The 25,490-nt window shown below is 42.7% G+C and overlaps 1 protein-coding gene across 2 annotated transcripts in view; it reads right to left on the bottom strand.

Moving 5' to 3' along the window:
* Window positions 1-513: 513 nt before the first annotated feature.
* The window catches only part of B4GALT6 (beta-1,4-galactosyltransferase 6), a 66,699-nt gene continuing 41,722 nt past the window's right edge, over window positions 514-25,490 (bottom strand). For both annotated transcript variants that reach the window (XM_068993850.1, XM_068993851.1), the window contains 6 exons: window positions 18,506-18,630; window positions 12,947-13,063; window positions 4,671-4,858; window positions 1,882-2,004; window positions 1,500-1,601; window positions 514-661 (listed from right to left, as the gene is read on the bottom strand). In XM_068993850.1, coding sequence (XP_068849951.1) covers window positions 514-661; window positions 1,500-1,601; window positions 1,882-2,004; window positions 4,671-4,858; window positions 12,947-13,063; window positions 18,506-18,630 — 803 coding nt within the window. The remainder of the gene's footprint in view (window positions 662-1,499; window positions 1,602-1,881; window positions 2,005-4,670; window positions 4,859-12,946; window positions 13,064-18,505; window positions 18,631-25,490) is intronic.

Raw genomic sequence — 25,490 nt, 5'->3', positions numbered from 1 at the left:
AATTATTGACAGTTCCTTCATTTCACACAAGGTTAACCTTTGTTTAGCGACATAAATTTACAGGGTTTTATTCCATGCAAATAAAAAATGTTTATAAAAGTCCCATAAAGGCATCACCTGTTACATGCAAAACTGTAACACATCTTATTTTTCAACAATTTGAACACATTAATTTACACCACATATGTACAAAATATGTTTAAATGGAAATAAAGCATTCTCTTGAATTAAATTATAGATTTTAGTATAAAAATTTTCTCTTCGTAGGGAGCTTCTGTAACTGCCAGACTTAACTGCATCTGGTCTCTGCAGTGCTCGCCAGGGGGTGTGTCTCGGTAAAAGATGGGTGGGTGGAAGAAGGCTGACTGTGTACAATCCCACAAATAACCACTGAGAACGCAGGCTCTTCTCACCGCGCAGAGCGCTGTGACGCATCCATTCACTGACCTCCACTAGGGGCGCACTCCCAGTTTCCGATCCAGCATTGCGGTCTTGCCAGGAGAGCTATTTCCTTTAATAGTCTTCAATTGGAGCTAACTCTGGCATGAGGTTTACAGATATATTTGTATACAACCTATCAACCAGTATTTTTGGCGTGTATACTAAATTGTTCAACCCATCGATGTACTGGCGCTCTTTTGAGTATCTGAGTAATTTATACCTACAGCATTAAAGAAAAAAATTAAAAGTAACAGAAACATGTTTCAAAAGAAAAACATGAGAATATGCTCAAGGTCATTCTTATCAGTAAAGCATTTAAAGCTCTTTACAATTTTGGGTTCTTACACATAATTAAAAACCATTTTACACCACATTCTAAATTAGCATTTTTACTAGTCTTAAAATGCTACCTGAAAAATAATTATTTTGTACTCTTACAACTTAGATATCCTTAAGAAATAAAATGCATTAGGCTTTATGCTAAGGAAAAACTTTTTATATAAACAATTAACGAGGCTCTTTAACATATAGGGGTGCGTATGTGTGTAAGTATACATACATGTGTATGTATCTTTTCAAAACAAGCACAAGGACTTCCCTGGTAGCTCAGTGGTGGAGAATCCACCTGCCAATGCAGGAGACACGGGTTTGACCCCCGATGTGGGAAGATCCCACGTGTCGCAGAGCAGCTGAGTCCGAATGCCACACCTACTGACCCGGCATGCCCCAGAGCCCAGGCTCCACAGCAAGAGAAGCCCCTGCAATGAGAGGCCTGCGCACTGCAACTAGAGAGAAGCCCCCGCCTCGCCACAACTAGAAAAAAGCCCACAGAGCAACAGAGCCTCAGCACAGCCAAAAACAATAAATAAATAAACAAAACTATTTAAAAAAACAAGCACAAGAATGCCTTACTTTTATAAAGAAAAACGGTATCGACAGATAATTCCCTTCAAAAGTTTTTTTTTTTTTTTGTGGGTAGTATCATGCATTTTTTAAAAGATCTTTCATGTGTTAAATAACTTTGAAACCTCGCTATCTAAAGATGATATTAAACTTACCGTCCTAAGAACTGGACTTCGCCTCGATGGTGATGAGGAATAGATTTGTATTTTCCCAGGTCCCCCTCTGGTCTTGTTACATTATATCCAGCATAGTGAACCCTAAGATACAATATACGGAAATGAAAATACACTAAGAAATAAAATATAAAAATAATTATTTGAGTTCTATTTAAAATACAAGAGAATGCTCGAATGTACGTGCTGTCAGTAATTTCAAAAGGGCACTCAATGGAAAAACAGAAAAACACAAAATAGGATTTAGGAACCACAAAGATTTTCCATCCCAAAGAATCCTTTCCTGGGATAGAAAGTACAGTTTATTTAACAGAAAGGAAATCATCAGAAATTCCAATTTTAAGTAATCTGTACCTCAACATACCTGTTCCAAAGGTCATCATCTTCCCCTCCCCAGCCCCAGAAGGCGTTAGGAAAACCATTGATCTTTCTGAACTGTTCCACTGTCAGTCCACTTACACCACCAAAAAACTCCTTATAAGGAAGACTACAAAAGAAAGCAGAAAACAGCATTCTGAAAGTGAAGTCAAGACAGTTCGCCACATGAAGTTGACTTTTAGATCTACGTGCTTTGCAAAATATACCTCTATTTCCATATAAACAATCATGTTGATTAAATCATATTTTTGGAAGTAAAAAGCACACCAAGAAACAAAGCGTCTTCATATTCTAGTGAAATAGGTACACCTAACTGTATTACATAAAACACTTGTGGTAACTGAAATTCACTGTTTAGTATTGTTACTTTGTAAGACTCAAATCAAAACCTAGGGTTCAAAAGATGGTCTATTTTCACACCAAAAGTAAACTTGATCAAATACATCAATAGGTGCTAATGCAATGTTAGATGTTACCAAGCTAATTTCCTAATTGATCTTTATTCATTAAATACACTGTTAGATAGATGAGGATAAATATAAACTAGTAAAAGCAAGTCTAGCATTTAATTTTGAAAAAACCAGCTGCCTATCCCTGCAATGCTCTTCCCCAGATACCTATGAACCCTGGGATTAGTCTGTATGCTAAGTCGCTTCAGTTGTATCCGACCCTTTGAAACCCTATGGACTGTAGCCCACTAGGCTCCTCTGTCCATGGGATTCTCCAGTCAAGAACACTAGCGTGTGTCGCCATGCCCTCCTCCAGGGGATCTTCCCCATCCAGGGACTGAACCCACGTATCTCCTGTCTCCTGCACTGGCTGGTGGGTTTTTAAAAAAAATTATTTATTTTAATTGGAGGCTAATTACATTACACTACTGTACTGGTTTTTGCCATATGCTGACATGAATCAAGCACGGGTGTACATGAGTCCCCCATCCTGAACCTCCCTCCCTCCCCATCCCATCCCTCAGGGTCGTCCCAGTGCACCAGCTTTGAGTGCCCTGTTTCATGCACTGAATTTGGACTGGTGATCTATTTCACATATGGTAATATACATGTTTCAATGCTATTCTCTCAAATCATCCCACCCTTGGCTTCTCCCACAGAGTCCAAAAATCCAAAAGTCTGTTCTTTATATCTTTTGTTTTTTTATATCTTTTGCTGTCTCGCATTTGGGTCATCGTTATCATCCGTTAGCACCACCTGGGAAGTCCTAGGATTAGTCTAGGTAGGTAAGATGACTTTATTAATTAGAAATCAATATTTTCAAACAAAAATTGAGAACTTTTCATTTCTATGACACTCATGATTATCTTTTAGCAAAAATCTTTATTAAAATTTATTAAATTTTAATTTATAAGATTAAATAAAAATCTTCAGTAAAATTTAGTAAACAAACAAACAAACAGATTTTTTACCAGCTGAGCCACAAAGGAAGCCCAAGAATACTGTAGTGGGTAGCCTATCCCTTCTCCAGCGGGTCTTCCCGACCCAGGACTTGAACCAGGGTCTCCCGCATTGCAGGCAGATTCTTTAACAACTGAGTTCAGGAAAGTCCTAGCAAAAATCAATTCGCCTGAATATAATGTGACTCTAGCAGGCTGACCACAATTGAGTTTCTAGAAGTGCAAAGAATCAGATCCTGAACCAGGGTGATCTTCCCAAGGTAATGCCAGACTTGGATTTCTGATACCATGGTAAAAAGGAGATTTTCTAATGATGACAATGACCAGTTTTTTTTTTTTAAAAAAAGCACTCTTTTCTCATTTCCAAGCTGATTCGCCAGGTCTTACCACAGAGACTTCCTGCTTCTCGAGCTCTGCAGGTCAGGCAGCGGTGAAACAGTGACGGAGCCAACAACTCCCTGCTCCAAGCTATCTTCTCTCCTCTGCGCTTCCGTTAGCCAATAAAAACTGTGATCTATTTCCCAGATCAGGCCTGCCTGCTTTAATGTCAATTTAAGTTTACTATCACAGCTCCAATGATGGTATCATTTCAACATATCTCCCATCACAGAACGAAAAACATGTTTCTTAATATTAAAGGCAGGTCAAGAAAACACAGCTTCAGAAGAAGAGAAAATGGGCTGCAGAAGAGAGGGCTTTCCCTGCACTGGAACATCCGCGGAGGAGGGGAACACAGGGGAGCCAGCCTGTGCCCTGCTCCCGCCTGGGCAGCCCAGAGCCTGGGAACTCGCAGAACCTGTGGGGTGGGCTCTCCTGCTTTCTGAACAAGGACACCAGCGTTCAGAAATGCACGTCCTGGGACAACCAAGCCCTCTGACTGCCAAATGTAAAAGCCAGAAACTGGGTCCACACTTCCTTGACCGTAGAAACCAGGCTTTCTTTCCTACCACCCCACGCTGAAACCTGTGTGTGAGGAAGCACCAGGATAACAAGCAACTCTATGGACCAGCTCCCTGTGAAGGTGGGCTGGAGTGACAGATATTCTCTAGGCTCTTGGACCCCCTCAGATCCAGGCACATAAGGCTGCTTCCATTTTAATGATATAATTTTGCAGGTATGTTGCACTGTATCTGGCTTCCCGGCTCAGATGGTAAAGAACCTGCCTGTGAAGGCAGGAGATGGCAGGTTCAGTCCCTGGGTCGGTAAGATCTCCTGGAGGAGGGTCTGGCAACACACTCCAGTATCCTTGCCTGGAGAATTTCACGAACAGAAGAACCTGGCGGGCTACAGCCCATGGGCTTGCACAGACTTGGGCATGACTGAGCGCAAGCATGTTGTACCGTATCAGGAAGACTGCCGTTACTTACATATACATGTATTTATCCAGCTTGGCTGCAAAGTGACGTGGCATTTCTCCACATCCATAATAGTTTCGGTCATTTTCAGGTAGATGATCCACATCGTGGAAAATGACACAGTCCCAGATGCTGTCTTTCATGGCCTCTTTGAAGCCCACGTTGAAGAGCATTGCTCGGTTAAAAGGCTGTGTACCAGTCTACACGGAGGAAAGAAAAACAGAAATGTACTCAGGCTCCGCCATGACATTTTTCTGTAGCTTTCTAACTTGTTGAATCATGGTCAAACAGCAAAAATAAACACATCCACATCAAATAGATAAATGCTTTAGGATTATCAAATATACTATTTGAATTATTACTTTATTTTATACTTTGGTAACACATGAGAAAACACTATTATTATCAAGTCCATTGGGAGATCATCACATTTATATAATGATGGAATTCATGTTTCTGTTTTACTTCAAATACATCAGGATACAGGTTATTTATGACCAGGAAAAAAAAAAAAAACAAAGCCACCGAAAATAATACAGGTTGCATTTTTTAGTGAAGCTTTCCATATGGTGTCAAGACTAGAAGTGGGAAACAAAGTGAATCAGGAAGCAGGGACCCCTCTCTTACATAATAAGGCCGGGGTGGGGGTGCTAACTTTGTATTGCTTATAATAGACACAAAGGCATCTGCAGAGACAAAAACAACTGGAACTTCTACAAAACCCAACTACCTTTCTTACAACCACTTCCCTTTTAGTTCAGTTGCTCAGTCGTGTCCAACTCTTTGCAACCCCATGAACTGTAGCATGCCAGGCCTCCTTGTCCATCACCAACTCCCAGAGCTTGCTCAAACTTGTATCTTCTGAATGGGTGATGCCACCTGATGTGAAGAATTGACTCACTGGAAAAGACCCTGATGCTGGGAGGGATTTGGTGGCAAGAGGAGAAGGGGACGACAGAGGATGAGATGGCTGGATGGCATCACCGACTCGATAGACATGAGTTTGAGTGAACTCTGGGAGTTGGTGATGGACAGGGAGGCCTGGCGTGCTGCAGTTCGTGGGGTCGCAAAGAGTCAGACATGACTGAGCGACTGAACTGAACTGATGCCATTCAACCATCTCATTTTCCTTCGTCCCCTTCTCCTCCTACCTTCAATCTTTCCCAGCATCAGGGTCTTTCCTAATGAGTCAGTTCTTCACATCAGGTGGCCAAAGGATTTACTGGAGCTTCAGCTTCAACATCAGTCCTTCCAATGAATATTCAGGACTCATTTCCTTTAGTATGGACTGGTTGGATCTCCTTGCAGTCCAAGGGACTCTCAAGAGTCTTCTCCAACACCACAGTTCAAAGGCATCAATTCTTCAGTGCTCAGTTTTCCTTTTAGTCCAACTCTCACATCCATACATGACTATTAGAAAAACCACAGCTTTGACTATATGGACCTCTATCAGCAAAGTAATGTCTGCTTTCTGCTTTTTAATATGCTCTCTAGGTTGGTCATAGCTTTTCTTTCAAGAAGCAAGCATCTTTTAATTTCATGGCTGCAGTTACCATCTGCAGTGATTCTGGAACCCCAGAAAATAGTCTCTCACTGTTTCCCCATCTATTTGCCATGAAGTGATGGGACTGGATACCATGATCTTAGTTTTTTGAATGTTGAATTTTAAGCCAGCCTTTTCACTCTCCTCTTTCATTTTCATCGAGGCTTTTTGGTTTTTCCTAACTTTCTGCCATAAAGGTGGTGTCATCTGCATATCTGAAGTTATTGGTACTTCTCCTGGCAATCTTGATTCCAGCTTGAGCTTCATCTAGCCCAACATTTCACATGATATACTCTGAATAGAAGTTAAATAAGCAGGCTGACAATATACAGCCTTGACGTACTCCTTTCCCAATTTGGAGTCAGTCTGTTGTTCCACGTCCATTCTAATTGTTGCTGCTTGACCTGTATACAGAATTCTCAGGAGGCAGTGAAGGTGGTCTGGTATTTCCATCTCTTTAAGAATTTTCCACAGTTTGTCATGATCCACACAGTCAAAGGCTTTAGTGTAGTCAACGAAGCAGAAGTTGATGTTTTTCTGGAACTTTCATGCTTTTTCGATGATCCAATGGATGTTGGCAATTTGATCTGATTCCTCTTCCTTTTCTAAATCCAGCTTGAACATCTGGAAGTTCACAGTTCACGTACTGTTGAAGCCTGGCTTGGAAAATTTTGAGCATACTTTGCTAGCATGTGAGATGAGTGTAATTGTGAGGTAGTTTGAACATTTTTTTGTCATTGCCTTTCCTCGGGATTGGAATGCAAACTGACCTTTTCCAGTTCTGTGGCCATTGTGTTTTCCAAATTTGCTGGCATACTGAGTGCAGCACTCTCACAGCATCATCTTCTAGGATCTGAAATTGCTCAACTGGAATTCCATCACCTCCACTAGCTTTGTTGGTAGTAATGCTTCCAGCTGCTGCTGCTGCTGCTGCTGCTGCTGCTGCTAAGTCGCTTCAGTCGTGTCCGACTCTGTGTGACCCCATAAACGGCAGCCCACCAGGCTTCCCTGTCCCTGGGATTCTCCAGGCAAGAACACTGGAGTGGGTTGCCATTTCCTTCTCCAAGAAGTCGCTCAGTCATGTCCGACTCTTAGCAACTCCATGGACTGCAGCCCACCAGGCTCCTCCGCCCATGGGATTTTCCAGGCAAGAGTACTAGAGTGGGTTGCCATTGCCTTCTCCGATAACGCTTCCTAGGGCCCACTTAACTTTGCATTCCAGGATGTCTGGCTCTAGGTGATCACACTCACCTAGAGCCAGTGGTTATCTGGGTCATGAACATCTTTTTTGTATAGTTCTTCTGGGTATTCCTGCCACCTCTTCTTAATATCTTCTACTTCTGTTAGGTCCCTACCGTTTTTGTCCTTTATTGAGCCCATCTTTGCATGAAATGTTCCCTTGGTATCTGTAATTTTCTTGAAAAGATCTCTAGTCTTTCCCATCCTGTTGTTTTCCTCTATTCTTTGCATCGATCACTTAGGAAGGCTGTCTTATCTCTCCTTGCTATTCTCTGGAACTCTGCATTCAGATGGATGTATCTTTCCTTTTCTCCTTTGCCTTTTGCTTCTCTTCTTTTCTCAGCTATTTGTAAGGCCTCCTCAGACAACCATTTTGCCTTTTTGCATTTCTTTTTCTTGGGTCGGTTTTGATCACTGCCTCCTTTACAATGTCACAATCCTCTGTCCACAGTTCTTCAGGCACTCTATCAGATCTAATCCCTTGAATTTATTTGTCACTTCCACTGTATAGTACCCAGGCAAGAGTTTCTATTTTTATTATTCTTATTTATGATACAGAGCAAGAACAATTTAAGAGACAAACAAAGTGGGAACTTACTACACAGAATCCAACTTCCTATATTATAACCACTTCCCTTTACTTACAAGGGAAATTATATAAAGGTAGATTGGCAATAAAAACTTTCCTTCTACAGCTAAAGAAAATTAGAGCAAAATTACCTATGCCTTAGCAATATTTCTTAGCAACCATTTCCAAAACTTAAAACAAAAAAAAGGATTATGACAGAAGCAAATGAGATACACAATGCAGTCATCACCAGTGCTCCCTCAACAGTGCAAAATTACTAAGTTTTAGTCCTGAGCCCTGCACTAACTTGAGATAACAGAAATCACTTTATTGTTTAAAGCTTTTCCTCACCAGTGAGATGGAGAGGATAAAAACAAAAGGCAGTTAAATTATAATGTTATTACTGGTACATCATCGGTTTGAACAAATGACTTTAAGATTTAAAAATATTGTTTTTATTAAATGTGGACCTAATATTTAATGGCTTATAATAAAAATAAGTTCTATATCTAACGCCCTTCATCTTCCAAAAGCAATACATTTATACACATCTAGAAGTTTATTCTAGACGCACCTCTGCATTTCAAGGTGATGAGAGTTCTAATATCCCCTCGCCTCATTCACTTTTTAGACACTATTGATTTCTTATCATGGTCACTGAGGATTTATGCCTCCACACTCATTGCCCCTCCATCCACTCTCCCAACAGAGTTCTGTCACAAATTTTTGTTAAATCAATGGTGTTTGCATTACTACAACTATGTAAGTATTTGTGTTGAATAAATTACGATTCTGTTTTCTTCCTCAAACTGGGATTAATAACAGTCTTCACTTTTCTTAATATATAACTGTTGTTATTTTGTACAAAAGCCCCCAAAGGCATGCCGTTTTGTTAATAACTGATGCAATCATTCAAATACATCAAACCATCTATCACTTCCTCCTCCAACCTCCAAGCTCAGCTCTAGCTCCCACTGCCCTCACATCCTGCTCCAGTCTGGCCCGGTCTGAGCAGCTGTGGCCATCATCCTGGGCCTCCTCCTGCGCTCCCTACATCAGCTGTGTCCTTCACTTGGCTCTGTCAATCTGTTGAGGAACTTCCTTCAGCAGCTTCCCAGGTCAGGATCCATGGGGAAAATTAAATATATACATACACATATATACATCATACACGTACATATGTCTGTGTGTGTATATATATATATAATATATAGGCTTCCCAGGTAGCTCTAGAGGTAAAGAATCCACCTGCCAATGCAGGAGACATAAAAGACTAAAACATAGGGGTTTGACCCCCTGGAGGGGGCAGGACAACCCACTCCAGTATTCTTGCCTGGAGAATCCCATGGACAGAGGAGCCTGAGGGCTGCTCTCTATGGGGTCACACAGAGTCAGACACAACTGAAGCGACTTAGCAGCATATGTGTGTGTGTGTGTGTGTGTGTGTGTGTGTGTGTGTGTGTGTGTGTGTGTGTGTGTGTGTGTGTGTGTGTGTGTGTGTGTGTGTGTGTGTGTGTGTGTGTATATATATATATATATATATATATAGATAGAGAGAGAGAGAGAGAGAGAGAGAGAGAGAGAGGCAGGGGGTGGGGTTTCCCAGGTTGCTCAGTGGAAAGGAATCCACCTGCCAATGCAGGAGATGGAGATTCCATCCCAGGGTTAGGAAGATATCCTGGAGAAGGAAATGCAACCCACTCCGGTGTTCTTGCCTGGGAAATCCCATGGATAGAGGAGCCATGGGCAGGCTACATTCCACTGGGCTGCAGAGAGTCAGACAGGACTAAGTGACTGAGCACACACATATATGTATGTATGTATGCATGTATGTGTGTGTGTGTGTGTGTGTATTTAACTAATGAGTGAATGAAAATGCCATCAGTCTACTTGCACACTTGATTGATACACTGACTGGGTAAAAAATTCTAGGTAAAAATTACTTTCCCCTAGAATCTTAAAGGCATGTGGCTCCACAATCATCTAGGTATCAGCACTGCTGAGAAGGTTCATATGATTCTGACACATAATCATGAGCAACTGTTCCTACAGAATGTTTTTGTTATCTTCTCTTTTTAATTTGTATTAAAAAATTTTAAGGTAGTATGCTTTATAGATCTGTATTTTATTCATGGGTACATGTGGACCCTTTTAATCTGAAGACTCATGTCTTTGCTTCTGGGAAAATATTCTTACATTATTTCTTTGGTTGTTTTACCCCTCCCCGTCCACCCCCCCCTTTTTTTTTTGCTATATTTTTCCAGAACTCTGATTAGGAAATACATTCTTCATCAACTGATGTGTAACAAATCACAGCGAAACCGGTGGTTAATCACACCACAGCATTTACAATGCTCAAAGCACTGTGATAGGAAATTCTGGCAAAGATCCCTGATCACTGCTCCGTGATGTGTGGACTTCAGCTGGCAGATCCACTTCCAAAATAGCTAAGTCACAAGGCCAGTAAGAATGCTAGCAAGTCGATTTTCTCCTGGGGTTGCCTGAGTATCTTCATGACATGGCAGTTGGCTTCCTCAAGAGCAAGAGATCCAAGAGACCAAAGCAGAAGCAGCAACGTCCTTTATGACCCAGCTTCGAGAGGCACACACTGCCACTCCTCAGTGTGCTTCCCATGGTCACTGGGGCAGGAGGCCACACCAGGAGGCAGGGCTAGTTGGGGACCATCTTGGAGATGGTCATCTCTGTGCTGTACTGGTACTTTCTGATTAACTTTCTTAACTTCTCCTGCCCTGATTCTAGTTTAAGAGTTATCTTCTTAAGTTTGTCTACTGAAAGCTTTGCTTCACTTATCCCCTTTTCTTTTCTAACTTTTTCTGATTCTCTCTCTCTCTCTCTCTTTTAATGAAGTCCTGTTTTCATTTCACGGGCTCATTATCTTTCCTTGTCTCTCTGTGGATAGTGATTATGAATTTGTATTACTATTAATTTCTTTTTTTCAAAAATGTGCTCTCTTCCTTCCACTATGTCCATTTTCTATAATCCTTTTTGTTAGACTGGCTTTGTCTCCTCTTGTGGGAACTCTTGGCTTCCCATCATGGTTGAGAGTAAGGCACTAAAAAGCGAAGGGGAACCTCCACATAGGTACATGAGATTGTGGTACAGCACTCACACTCACACACGCACACACACATGCATATGCTCGAGCAAAACCAAACTGAAACAAAAACAGAAGCCCCATTTCTCCTCACTAGTATTCTGTGTGCCCACAGCTCAGAAAACGGCAACGCCCTTGTTCAAGACAAAAAGGTTGCATCCTGGTTGACCGTTCTCCATCACTCGAAATGTACACCTGATTCAATAGCAAAAGAAGGAAGAGACAGAAATATGTGTACTATCCTTCATATATAACTGGGGGTTCTGAGCTGCTCGTCAAAGGATTGGCTCCTCTAGGCACCAGTCCAGCAGGAAAATAACTCTTCACATTTCCTACGTGGTGAAGATGTTACTTGCTCAAAGCCTCACACTATCAAATATACAAGCCTGAATTAATACTGATCAAGGCTGAGATTCAGACTTAAGAGGTTTAGAAAATAAGGATCTTAGCTGCTTTGCAGATTTTTTCATCACATACACAAAGTGATTCAATCGTGTCAGACTCCCAGACGAAAAGCCTTTAAAGACACAGGTAGCTATAGGTATCTCATCATCCACATTATGAAGACTGACAAAAAAGGAAGCTAGCAGTTGGTAAAACAGGCCTAGAAGTTTGGCTACCGTGTATGTGTGCTTAGTTGTGCCTGACTTTTTGCGACCCTATGGACTGTACCCCACCAGGCTCCTCTGTCCATGGGATTTTCCAGGCAGGAATACCGTTGCCCTTTCTTTCTCCAGGGGATCTTTCTGACCCAAGGACTGAACCTGTGTCTCCTATATGTTTTGCATTGGTAGGCGGATTCTTTACCATCGCACCACCTGGGAAGTCCCATAGCTCCCAAGAAAGTGGCTAAAATGTTCAATTTACTATCAGGTTAAAAAAGTTAATTTTGATAATATAGGCAGTTGCATTAAAAAGCACATATGCATTATATATTAATACATCATCATATGAACAGGAAACAGGCCTTAAAAGAGTGATTTACATACAGACCAAGTTTAAGTTATATTAAATGCCAAGTATTTTCAGGGTGGGAAATGTAGGCAAAAAAGCTAAGAGTGAAAAAATAAAATAAAAAAAGATGGAGAATCAGCCATAAAGGAGCTGGGAAAACACACTAAATGGAACAATCTTAGGAAGAGAATTTGAATATTTTCTAATATTTCAAAAACAAAAAATCAGAACCATCTAATATAAACTAGGCCACTTTCTGTCTACTGATAAATAAGGAAATACGCTTTTAGTCAGATTTAGTAAAAAGAAGGAACAATCAGGATAAAACCAGGTCAACAATGTTAAAACCAAAAGTATCCAAATTACAATGTATTCAAAACATGAACAAAATGCACCATTTTAGAAACAGCATATAGAAATCAGTGATAAAATTCAGCAAGGACACTAGTGTTTGGGAAGTGAGAGGAGGGAAAGAACAAGGAAGAAATCCAAGATGACACCCTAAGGACAAAACTAGGTGATGACAGAGGAGGAAGACACAGACGTATAGAGAATATTTCCAAAAGGGTTAGGACCAAAGAAACTACACATTGAATCCCCAGACAAAAATATTTACAGAGAGAAAAACGAGCGGATAGTACGAAGAATAATTACATCTGTATTTTACTTTAATAGGTAAGACATTAGGTTATTAAAAATGATAGAAGCATATCAACTGATAAATGGATTAACCAAATGTGGTATACACAATCCAAAACGGAACTGTATACAAATATAAAGCCAAGGTAATAAGCATCTCTAATCACACAATATCTAAGAGTTTATTAAGTTCTAGTATACCTAGTTACCATTTTGAAAATTATTCTCACCTGTTCAATGACGTAAAAGGCAAATTCCAGCCGCTGTTTTTGGAGCATCGGGATCAGATGCAAGAAAAAAATTGGAAGATGTTCATGGCGATTGCGGAAAGGAATGAGGACTGCCACCTTTAAAACAAAATAGTCACATATATAAACAAATACAGCAATAAGCCCTAGATGTAAAGATAAAAACTGACCCTTGAAATCCTCTTACTTAAGAATTGCCTCACCAGAGATCCAACAGTGAACACAAACAAACATGGCCCCTGCTTTTGTACCATTTATGCACCTGTGAACCTGCAGTGGTATAAACGGGCCGTCCTAAGGATAGCGGTCTTTCTCCCATGAAAACGACAGAATCATGGGAAGATTTGAAAGCAGAGATATAACCGTGTCAGCAAACACTACTGGAGAGGGCAGACTGGAGAAAACAAAAAACGGATTCAGGGTGCTGGTTAGAAAATGAATGCAAAGTCCAGGCAAGAGGTGTCAGTAGCTTGAGAAGGACCAGAAGGGTAGGAGCACATAGACGTTTGAAACATTTAAGAGGCGAAGTACCAGGATCTGTTCATGGATTGGATATATAAGCAGTGAGTGAGAGGGATGTGTCAAGACTAATTCTAGGTTTTTAATTAGATCATAAGTAATAACTTTATGGATTTCAATTTGCATTCAGAAGAGATTCCACTTGAACATCTAGTATCTAATATGGCTTATCTGCCTAGAGATATTATTAACAGGCACAGCATGGAAATAAATGAAGTTTGATAATTATATTAATATTTTTCATTTAATAAAAAGGCATAACTAACAAGATATTGTAAATCAACTAGAGTTCAATAAAAGGATGCTGAACAAATAATAAATTCCAAAATCATGAGATTTTCAAAGAGTATGAGTCAAAATATGTCTAATAACAATGCTTATGTGTCATTCTATATTCTGGGTTTTTTAATAAAGCCTAATAAACTGGTTAAAGAGAAAATGTGGGATTTATTAAAACTTCAACTATACCAAATACTTTTACTAATGAATGAACAGATGCAAATAATTGACAGAACATAGGTTTAAGATCTAATCCTACTTGCAGAATCAGGACATAACATTAGAGACATAGAAAATAGTAATGTTTACCTGTGTATTTTACATTGCCAGGATCATACATGAGAGAAAATTTCAGATTATTAAAATAGTTTTATTTTAAAAGAGAACAAAAGATGGTTTCAGAAAATTGACATCTGAACTAAAAACTCCGCCACTAATTTTTCCTTAATGATGACAAAGACAGTGGAAAAAGAAAGAGACCTATGTCTGCTGGAAGCTGACATTTTCATGTCCACACTGTGCCAGGCTTGGTACGTGGCAGGAACTAGAGAGGTTCTGGCGTATCTGCCAGCTACATTTTGGGCCTCATTCTCCTTTGGTTTGCTCCATAAGGAATCTCTTGGCTTATCGGCCTAAGGACCACGAGACTGTCAGAACAACTCGAAACCCAGAGCTAGGGGGTCCCTTCCGTTCCACACACAACGGTCGCTGCTGGTGCTGGGCGCTCGCTACTGACCCAGGACTTGCTGATGGGCCTCAGGATCAACTGCTAACATATTTACAGAATTCCTGAATCTACACAACTCACAGAGCAGTTCAGGAGCCCCTAGGCTTACTCTCAGGACAGAAAACTGTTATGAAAAGTAGAAGGAGAAAAAGGAGGTGGATGATTGAGTACCAACCTCTACCACTGACCTTATCTGATTTGTATCAGTGCAGTAACTTCTTTGGGCTTTCCTGGTGGCTCAGATGGTAAAGAATCTGCCTGTAATGCAGGAGACCTGATTTCTAGCAAATTAGGCTTGAGCTTGCCCTTCTTGGTTTTGAATTTGGCCACAAGTTGGCAGCCTATGATATAAATGGGCTATAAAAGCAGTTAAGGTCAATTACAGATATGGCTGCAATCCATGAGGCCGCAGAGTCGGACACAACTGAGCGAGTGAACTAAACAGATATTTCAGGAAGTAGTGGCTGACTCAGTCGTGCCTGACTCTTTGTGACCCCACGAACTGTAGCCTGTCAGGCTCCTCTCTCCAGGAGGAGGAATTCTCCAGGCAAAAATACTGGAGTGGGTTGCCATTCCCTTCTCCAGAGGACCTTTCACACCCAGGGATCGAAACCAGGTCTCCTGTGTTGCAAGCAAATTCTTCACCATCTGAGATACAGGGAAGTCCTATATTTAAGGAAAGAAGCTATTTTAAAAATGTAGAGTCAAATTAAAGACAGCTCGTATTAATTAAGTACAATTAGGCTGAGTAATCAATTGAACATAAGAATAGACAAAGGTAGTCATGGCCCCTAACACAGTAATTTCTCCAACAGAACATTTAAAATACTGAGTTTTTTTCTTTCTTAATCTTGTGTGGAAACTGAGAGTTTATAAGAGGAAAAAATGCCCCACTGTCACAGCAAGTTCAAAGTTAAACTGACGTGCCCACATTTTAATAAGGCAGATAATAAAGATTTTGAATATGCCTGAAGTTTTTATTAAAACAAAGCTAAACAGCATCTAAAGATTCATTTGGTATATCCCTCCCTGTGGCTTGGAATGACTCTCAATAGTTTATAGCTCACTTTCTAGAAAAAGAAGCTCTCGGTATGTGACAGTAATTTATTTCGAAGTTTGATAGCCTTTGTTTCAGGAGATTCTTCCTTACATGTGCCCTAATTTGCTGCTGGAGCCACTTTCCTGTTGATGCATCTCCACTGGAGTTGGAGAACATCTGATTATTATCTTTGGAAAAACAAGGCATCTTCGTGAATCTCTCCACATCTCTTTAAAACTGCTAAACTTACTGAATTTATGCACCTATTTCTCTTCCCTGCTCATTTTCTCCTACACTCACCATGAAGAGATCAGCAAGAAAAATGTTGACTACATACATTGTCCCCACCAAGATTCTGTTCTACTTTCAGACTTTAATCACACCTCCCGCTACAGGGTCCCTAAATGACTCGGCTTCCGATTTGCCTAGCTGTCTGCGACCAACTAAGACAGAACAGAGCAGAAACTGACAAGCCTTCACTCCGAATGTCTGAGGAAGGAGCTCAACAATCTTCATTTTTACCAAACACCCCAGGGAGCTCTGGAGCAGATGGTCAAGACCCATCTCTGAAGAACCTCAGACTAGAAGCACAATTCTAGGCCTCCGACCAGATAAGCCCAACAAGTAGCTGCCTGGTTCTTTAAAGCCTTCAGGTTTTAGACCAGAGTGGTTCGGGCCTCCACCTGGACCCCGAATGGAACACAGGTAACGTCATAGGTAAACACTTTAATGATCTGAAAAGCATTACCTTCCTCCTCTTTCAACCTCCCTTTTAGAAACCACCTTGCCTCTGTAAGGCATCTGTCCTGTGCTAAACCTTCAATGGGGACCTGTGGTGCTCAGAATACCTAGGAATTGCTGAAACCACTAGTTTTAGCAGATCTCAGTTCCAATTAACTGGCCATCAACAAACTGAGTTTTGTTTTTTTTTTTTTTAAGACAACTTAGTTGTTTTCTTTAAAAAAAAAAAAAAGATCCTCAAATATTAAGAATCAACTTGGCAGCGGATGTTTCACATAAATCTAGTTGCATCCTCTCTCTCACCTCAGTTCCAAGATTAAAATGGGACATTATCAGAATGTAAACAGAGGCTGGGGTCGGGGGGGAAGGTTATTTGATTAAACATGGGAAGTACAAGTCATCTCTGAGCTATCTCCAAATTTCCTCCCATACCTTGAGCTGCATAGCTTGGAAGCTGAGACTAGACATAACTCTAATAAGAGCAACAGTACCATATTTAGAATCCTGAATTAGCTGGCTCCTGAAACACCACTTTCAACAGTGTTACCTACCCATCCACTGGAGTTTACAGGCTACTAAAATCTGTAAGTAGGAGCTACCTATGTGTGATACATACCTCTCTCCCAGAAAATGAGAAGAAAACAAACCCTAAAACACTTTAAAATGCAACATCTGATATAGACAACTAGAGAGAGGACAAAACACTCAATTTTTCTGACCCCAAGTTATCCTGTGATACCACACAATGCACACCTGAGGGGGATGCATCGCGTGTATTAACACATCTGAGGACCAACCTCCACGCTCTCCCACAGCCTCTGTGATTGAGGACACTTTTCCCATTAGCATTCAACATACATACTCATCAGCCAAATAAGAAAAATAATTTATTTTGCCCAGGACATTTTAAAAAGTAGTTATTATGTAAACTGGGCCATATTTTATACACAAACATGATAAAATCAATCATGAAATCAATTTATCATCTGAATCTGCTCTGGAAAACAGCATAAGGCAACTGTAAAACAGAATGCATTGCCAACATTTGTACTGGAATCCATTTCAGCAGTTTTACAACTTTTTTGAGGAAAATAAAAAATTATTTAATAATTTATAGCAAGGCATTTATCTGTCTCATAAACTCAACTCGGCAAAGCTGGGTTTAGTGCTTACCTTACACGAGAGACTGGTGTCTACATTAGGGAAGCCAACATGAGTAATACAGATCCCCAACACCCCAAACACAAAGGACGCACGGCCAGTCAAGTCAGACAGCTTTCATCAGAAGCTCAACAGCGTACAATTCTCCTTCCCAGGAGTGATTATCGTTTTTTGGTACCAAAGGATAAATATTTTAACAAAATACTAATATTAAAAAATACTAAAAATACTAAAATACTAAAAGAAGAACTGAAAAATGTTCCCAGATTAAGGTTACATCACAGCCCTTCAGGATATAACATCTGATTTAATCATACATCTGATTTAATCATATGCAGTTTTCACTTGAATGGCATAAATGCTACTTCCTATTCAAACATAACAACATTACATGGGCATGTGCTTATTAACCAGTTTCACAGTGTTGAGAGCAACTGACTTAAACCACGGTTTTCAATTTTTTTTTTTTTTTTTTTAAGCAGCAGGGGCACGCTGACTCCCTTACAGTTTTTCAAACACAACATTAAAAGTAGGATTCTGACATATCAAAAAGATGAAAAGCTTACACTCTGCTTTCTGAAATAGAGGCGAAAAAGGGCCCAGAGTTGTTCTGTGTGTCCTGCAGGGACCGCCAAGCAGCCTCTTTAGAATCCTGGGACTCAGGAGCCCCAATGCTAGACCCAGCTGGAAACCACTGGCTCCAGGCCTCGGTGGGGACACGCCTGCAGGTGTCAGTAACCATCAGGGGCAGCACTGGGAGGCAAAGACATCACTGCCTCTCTTTCAAACAGAACAGAAGACCATTTGTTTCCCAAGCCAGTCCCAAGTGAGGAACTTATCAGCAGGCTCTCTGAGAGACTGAACACAGGAGCCTAGTATTTGTGTAAGCACAGGTGTAGCTCATCTTCACAGGTAACACAACTAACCCACATCTGAACTGTCAATACTTAAACACTAAACACCAAACTGTCTTTATTTATCAAGACACAGGGATTCCACTATATATTCTAAATTGAAAACACTTTTCTCGAATGCATAGTAACAGTCACATGATTTATGAAACAATGGACCTCACCTTCCACCTGGGTTTACAGTCTTTAGGCCTCCAGTGACCTCCTGGCTCAATATCTAAATCCTTGGAGAAGAGCTGATGAATTTCATCAAAACTGACTTCACTTACATTGACATTGAGGAATCCCCCTAGAAGGTCAAAAATGTGAAGAACCATTTTAATATGAAGTCAGACAAACAACATTCAGTAGCACGGTGGCATAACATATTTGCTGGCATAGTACCATTTAGTCCTGTTTTCACCATATAATTGTTAATACCACCTTTCAGTGTGACTTTGGATGATAAATCATATGGTTACCCTACTATCTTTGGCAAATCAGCCAAAGAAAACCAAAGCACTTAAGCTTTTCACTTTCGAGTAATATGATGAATATTATAGTATTCTTTAGTAAATGTTTCCAGTCATTACAGTATAGCTTATCATTTCAATTTAATCAACTATTTAGAAACCATTTTTAATTTCAACATACTCAACATAGAAGACATGAATGCCCAGTATATAAAAGTTAATTAAGCAGTTAGTTTGGGAGCTGAATCCTAGCTTCTGTGTCTTAGGGAAATTACTTAACCTCTCTGTGCCTCAGTTTCCTTATTTGTAAAAAGAGATCTGCCTCCCACTGTGGTCATACCCATTAGATGCTGGGCACAAAGGTACACCAGCAGGAAATTTAGCTGCTACTACTGTCATCCAGTTTACTGACATTTCTTAAGAGAGAATCTGCAAACACAATTCAACAAATTTATTTTGAGCACCTATCATGTATTACCATGACATGCAAAATGAAAACTATAAACTTCTAAGATGTTCCTGGTCTGCTAGGCACTCTCTCTTCAAATTAACAAATAAATGATATTCCTGGAGCTGTTTTACTAATAGTTTTTCTAACATATACTATGGAAACAGGAATGACTCTTGCATGGAAAACCATTTCCATTAACTCAATCAAAACCAACCAAGAACTACAGACGCATACATATATCTATTCTTCCCCAAATTTCCCTCCCGTCCAAGCTGCCACATAATACTGAACAGAGTTCCCTGTGCTATATGGTAGGTCCTTGTTGGTCATCCATTTTAAATACAGCAGTGTGTACATGTCCATCCCAAACTCCCTAACTCTCCTTTCCTGCCATCCTCCCCCTGGCAACCACGCATGAATGGCTGAGTCCCTTTGCTGTTCACCTGAAATGATCACAACACTGTTAGTCAGCTATACCCCCAATACAGAATAAAAAGTTACAAAAATTAAACTTAAAAAAGCAAACAAGAACTAAGGACTAACAACTAAGTTCTTTCACCTCCTTGTCTCATAAAATGCAAACCAACAAATATTGAGGCTACCTATTTCAAGGCATCTGAGCTCAGTGGCCATGATTCCATACATGCAGTCAGCCAGCCCTCTGTATCCATGTGAAGTCAAGTCACTCAATCGTGTCCGACTCTTTGTGACTCCATTGACTGGGGCCTACCAGGCTACTCTGTCCATGGGATTTTCCAGGCAATAGTATTAGAGTGGATTGCCATTTCCCTCTCCAGGGGATCTTCCCAACCCAGGGCTCGAACCCGCTTTACCGTCTGAGCCACCAGGGAAGTGCATGTATTCATGAGGTTGGCTGAAATCTGTGAATGCAGAGCCTACATGTGGAGGGCCGACAGAGTAAGGGAAGGACATGAGCATCCTCATATTTTGGCCCTTGATCCAATGCCCCTCAGAAACCAAGGGACAACTGAGAAACACACGGTCGCTCTTCAAGAGAGCCCCTTTCCTTTCCTCCTGCTACTTTCTATTCTGTAAGATTTCACAGCCACCCGTCTTCCCATCTCCCTCCTCAACCTAACGAGGCAGGAACACGGTCACTACCATTAAGCACTTAGGCACTACTTGTTTCATTTGTTGTGTGCATTCTCGGTCATGTCTGACTCTATGCGACCTTGTGGACTATAGTCCTCCAGGCTCCTCTGTCCATGGGCTTTTCCAGGCGAGATACTGGAGTGAATTGCTATTTCCTACTCCAGGGGATCTTCCCCACCCAGGGATTGAACCAGCATCTCTTGGATCTCTTGCACTGGCAGGCACACTAGAAAGAAGTATTTCAAAATGCAAATGGCTTTGCTACATAGAGTAAGCTAGGAAAAAATCTAAAATCCTCTCCGTCTGTTCCTCTAATGTGTGCTGTGACAAGACATGCAAAGTAGCTAATCTTAGAAAGGGCAGATTTACCGAATCTATGAACTTGCAGAGGAAGGACAGATCAAATGCAAGATCCACCAGTCGATGTGAGCATAGACTCTCATGACTCAGCTGACAGAAACAGAATCTATAACTGTAATCAGATAAAATCCACACAAGTAAATCTGATGCATTTCTTGGTATGCATGATTCCCCAAATGATAGTAATTAGACTAAATAAGTAGTTCATATAAGGAACCTAAGTTGGTATTCTTTATGCACTGTTAAACCAATTTTTTTGCCTTTTGCCCAGCTTTATAGCTTCAACAGCTGCAATCATCATTACTGTCAGCAGTCTGCTCCAGCATTATTTGTAGTTTAATTTTCATTTTGAACACACATGCGCCAGCAAATTAAGAGGTGGGCCTTATATCTTTCTCCTCAATGGGGGAGGGGGCTTCAGTGTCCATCACTTAACAATCTCTGATGCCTGAGGCATCCGAAGTTCACCTTCCTCCCCACAGCAGCCCCCCCATTCACATTCCTCAGAGACCCTCAGCATCTTTTCTATTTGCTTATTGCTCTTTGCTCTGAAATCTTAATATCTTACGGGCTGAAGGCCAAACATGACCCAGTGGCATGAGGTTGTCATGCCAGGAGTAATAGCAACCTCCCTACTGGGGGGTGGGGGACAGGCTCCAGGACAGACACCACCACCACCGGGAATAGCAAGAGTGTGGTCACAAAGAGAGAAGGAAAAATAAACACTGATTAGTGGAGGTGGGGTGGGGTGGGTTGATGAGAAAAACCAACTTCTGTTTCTCTGAAAACACAGCCATTTCTTTCTGAGTTGCTGCCTATGCATTTCACAGTGTGACCACCCTGCTCACACCCGGAGTCTGGACATTTAGATAAGAACTTGAGTGCAAGATGCCCATCACTCTGCTTTTCCTGGGGAAGCTCTCAAATAAACACTCAGAGTTAAGCCTCCACCCCAACCACCTTTAAGTGACAGGTGCATGTTGTCCTGCTCTCCATTTGCTGGCTGGTGAGCTGGGACGGAGGGCGGCCCCCACCCCGCAGCTCCCTGGGCCCTGGCCCCCTCTGGAATCTGTGAGTAAATCCTGAGACTCTACTTCCTTTTTGTGGTGTACTGAAACTGCACCTTCCATCAAAATGACCCCCGAGCTCCACTTCCCCCAAGTGAGAGCTCAGATGCTAAGGGAGCCACCTGCCAACCAGTATGGGTGGCTGGTGCCCCCTCATTCAGGAGGTCATCATCTCCATGTACTTAATACACCAGCTCCAGCTGCTCAATACACTTGAGAAGGAGGATGGGATGGTGGGTACGGCTGGGGCCTCATACTCCTAGATGCCTAGGAGTTGCAAATGGCTAACTTCCTCCTCCAGGTTGTTCAGTCTCTCGGGGAAAGAACCACTGCTGGCTGGAGGTCGGCTCCTCTGAGTTGCTGTGTGTCGCTGATGCCAGGCCTGGCAGAGAAGCCTCCCTCCCCTGCCGAACTGCTGGTGCTGTGCCGGGTCAGCTTCCCCCGCAGAGCCCGGCCAGCAGCCCCTAGGCTGAAGCGCCTCTACTTCACTTTATTCTCTGAATGAGACCCCACCTGGCGTCGGCTGTGAAGGTGATCGGCTATAACCACCTGTGGAAGTCTGGGCACTGGATGGTAGGGCTCTGCCCCTCTCTCTCTGGGCAGGGGCGGAGGCATGGGCCCTGAGGCTCTAGGAGCCAAGGAGAGCTCCCTGGAGCCCTGGAGCCAGAGGGGGAGGCCAGCTACGGGGCCGCTGTGTTGGGTCAGGACTGAGTGCTGAGCATGGAGAGCTGCTCTAACCCTTGAGAGGTGCAGCTCTACCAGGGCCTTCATGGCACCCAGGAGGCAAGTGCATCATACACTGTTGAAAGTGGGGCCCCAAGCCCTCCCAAGCCCCCAGAGGAGGTGAAAAAACTACTAGAGGGACTTCCCTGGCGGTCGAGTGGCTAAGACTCCACGCTCCCATTGTATAGAGGATCCGGGCTCAATCCCTGGTCAGGGAACTAGATCCCACATGCCGCAACTAACGCCAGGCACGGTCAAATAAATAAATACTAGAAAAAAAAACAACTACTACTGGAAGCTTGTAAGATCCTCATGGTCTGGGCATTACTGGTGGCATACGCACATAGCAAGTTATGAACCTATGTTCTCAGTGTCTGGAGCTTTCCCAAATGTGTCTGTTAATGCTGCACTAGTAGAGGCGGGTCCCAACCCCTCGGTGGTCGACTGGGACCCCCTGGAATGGGAGGTGGCAGCACAGGAGTTGGAGAAGGGGTGACTTCTGCCCCAGGCGTTCCTTGTTACTATGCAGCATATACCAAAAGGTCCAGCAATGGCCAGTGTGAGTGAGGAATGAGACACCTAGCTATACCATGATAGAAATGCAAGAGTTTTGTGTGTGTGTTTTTTTTAAGAAAATTCATTCAAAGGGAGAGGGAGAGGGCACCAATTGGCTCTTAGAAGTCTTTGGAACTGGTTCCGGGCTCTGTTTACAGAGAAAGAGAACCTTCCAAGCCTATAGAGACAGAAACAAGCAGCTTGGCCTCCCTCATGAGATGAGCGACAGGCTCCTTACTGGAGCTCTGGAGATCCAGGTCCCTGGTGACTTAACCTTGGGACAGCTGAACACAAGTTAGACGCCTCTGTCCAGGTGCTCTTCAGCAGACAGTGGTCCCATCCTGGAGGAAGCTGCTGTCACCTCTTGTGGTGCTACATCCCAGAAGCAGAACCCAGGATCCCACACCTGATCCCTGAGAGTGACAGCGACCAAGACCCCTTCCCTAGGGACCCTGCAGGTCCCTGAACTTGTCCCTTCCTCTGAGGGATGATCACCTGTTCTCTAATTATCCAGTGGGATGTTCTCACTGACACTGGAGGCCAAATTGCATTGCTTTCCTGGAACTGCTCCAAACAGACGTGAAGGGCACCGTTACGAGGCGTAACAAGTAGGACAACAGATGTCACTACTGAAACCATCTTTCTTAACAACCTCCTGGTGGTGGCCATCTACCCCGACCCTTTCCTGGCACAGCTATGGATGCCCTGACCACACTCATGGAGTCCTAGGACCCAGACCTGGTCCCAAGGAGTATAATCTCTGCCATCTTGGGTCTCACAGCGCAGCCATCTTGGGTCTCACAGTGCAGCCATCTTGGGTCTCACAGCGCAGCCATCTTGGGTCTCACAGCGCAGCCATCTTGGGTCTCACAACGCAGCCATCTTGGGTCTCACAGCGCAGCCATCTGCGGGGCGGGGGGGCGGTCTCACAGCACAGCCATCTTGGGTCTCACAGTGCAGCCATCTGGGGAAGACCCCTGACTTCTCCTCCTTCCCTCCACTTCCCTGCACCCCTGTTTTCACACCAGGGCCCTTCAGTCTCCCTGGGAACACCTGCATCACTGAACAGAACCCCGCAATTCTTTGTCTGCCACTTCATGTCAAAGCCTGAGACATTCAGGCCATTACACTGGCAGTAGGTCAGCCACCTCCCTCCCTCAATGGGACTGAGGTGACTCAAGGTGCCACCGCTCTGGGCACCAAACAACACGTCATTACAGCAAACCCCAACCTGTGAGCCGCCACGGCCAAGCACACCGCACAAAGCCCAGCCTTCAGGCAGCAGCAGCGGCAGTGAGATTCTTTAGCACAAATGGTGTACTCAGTGGCCCAGGAAGAAGGTGTGTGCGCGCTGTAAGGGGAACCCTCTCTGTGTGTACGTCAATAATTCCACACAAACTTTACACAAACATTCAAAAGATGGCCCAATAGGTACTAGTATTCCACAATCTCGCCTGGGTTTTTAAATCAAATACCTACCCGAACGTTATCCAAGGGCTTAATTTTTTTGGCTGGACCCCAAATAATGGAGTGGGTGGCTACAGACGGGACTGCAAACTGGCATTTGTCTATTGATACTGCCAATGGCATTTCTGCTTTGTGTGCTGGTGAACAACACCCTTGCCAATGGCCTTTAATATCTCCACCATTCACACAGTGTCTGTGATCTGCCCTGAAGATTAATAATGCTGAGGCATCACGGGATCAATTGTGATGAGAAAAACAACCTTTGTTTTCCTGAGCTGCTGCCTCGGCATTTCACGGTGTGATAACCCTGCTCACATCCTGAGTCTGGACATTCAGATAAGGGGTTGAGTTTGGGATTCCTGCCAAAAAGCTCCCACTTTGCTTTTCCAGAGGCCCCTTTAATAACAACCACTTAGAACTAAGGCCAAGAAAACTCAGTGACCTCTGCCCCAACCACCTTATCAGCAACAGATCCCTGGTGCCTGCTCTCTACCTCCGGGGGTGGCAAGCCACCCTTCCATCAGCTCTCTGTGCCCCTGCCCGTGAGTAATAAACCTCGTGACTCTTCTTTCCGTGTGAGGTGTATTGAAATGGCACCTTGAATCAAAACAATCCTGTGGGTCCCACTTCCCCAGAGTAGAAGCTCTGATGCTGCGGGAGCTCCCCGCCAACCACGTGTCAGGAGCTTATGCCCCTTTATTCAAACAGGTCATAATCTGCCTATTATTAACTTCATACACCAGCCGCAGCTACTCAACACGTGGTATCAGAAAAAAATACTTATTCCTGTGCACAGAAAGTGAAGGAAAAGGGACAAATTATAGAGAGTGGCCAGGAAGAGGCACTTCACAGGTGAGCGAGTGGTGACACGGTTTCCAAACTACCCTCAGAGGAAAGAACCTCACAGGTGAGCCTGTGGTGGGACCCCAAGTCCCTCCTCCCACGGTACCCACCAAGGCTA

Source organism: Capricornis sumatraensis, chromosome 21 (genome assembly GCF_032405125.1).
Source record: "Capricornis sumatraensis isolate serow.1 chromosome 21, serow.2, whole genome shotgun sequence".
NCBI classification, from domain to species: Eukaryota; Metazoa; Chordata; class Mammalia; order Artiodactyla; family Bovidae; genus Capricornis; species Capricornis sumatraensis.
The sequence above is the reverse complement of the archived record's forward strand: the minus strand, read 5'-3'. Positions and strand labels throughout refer to the sequence as shown.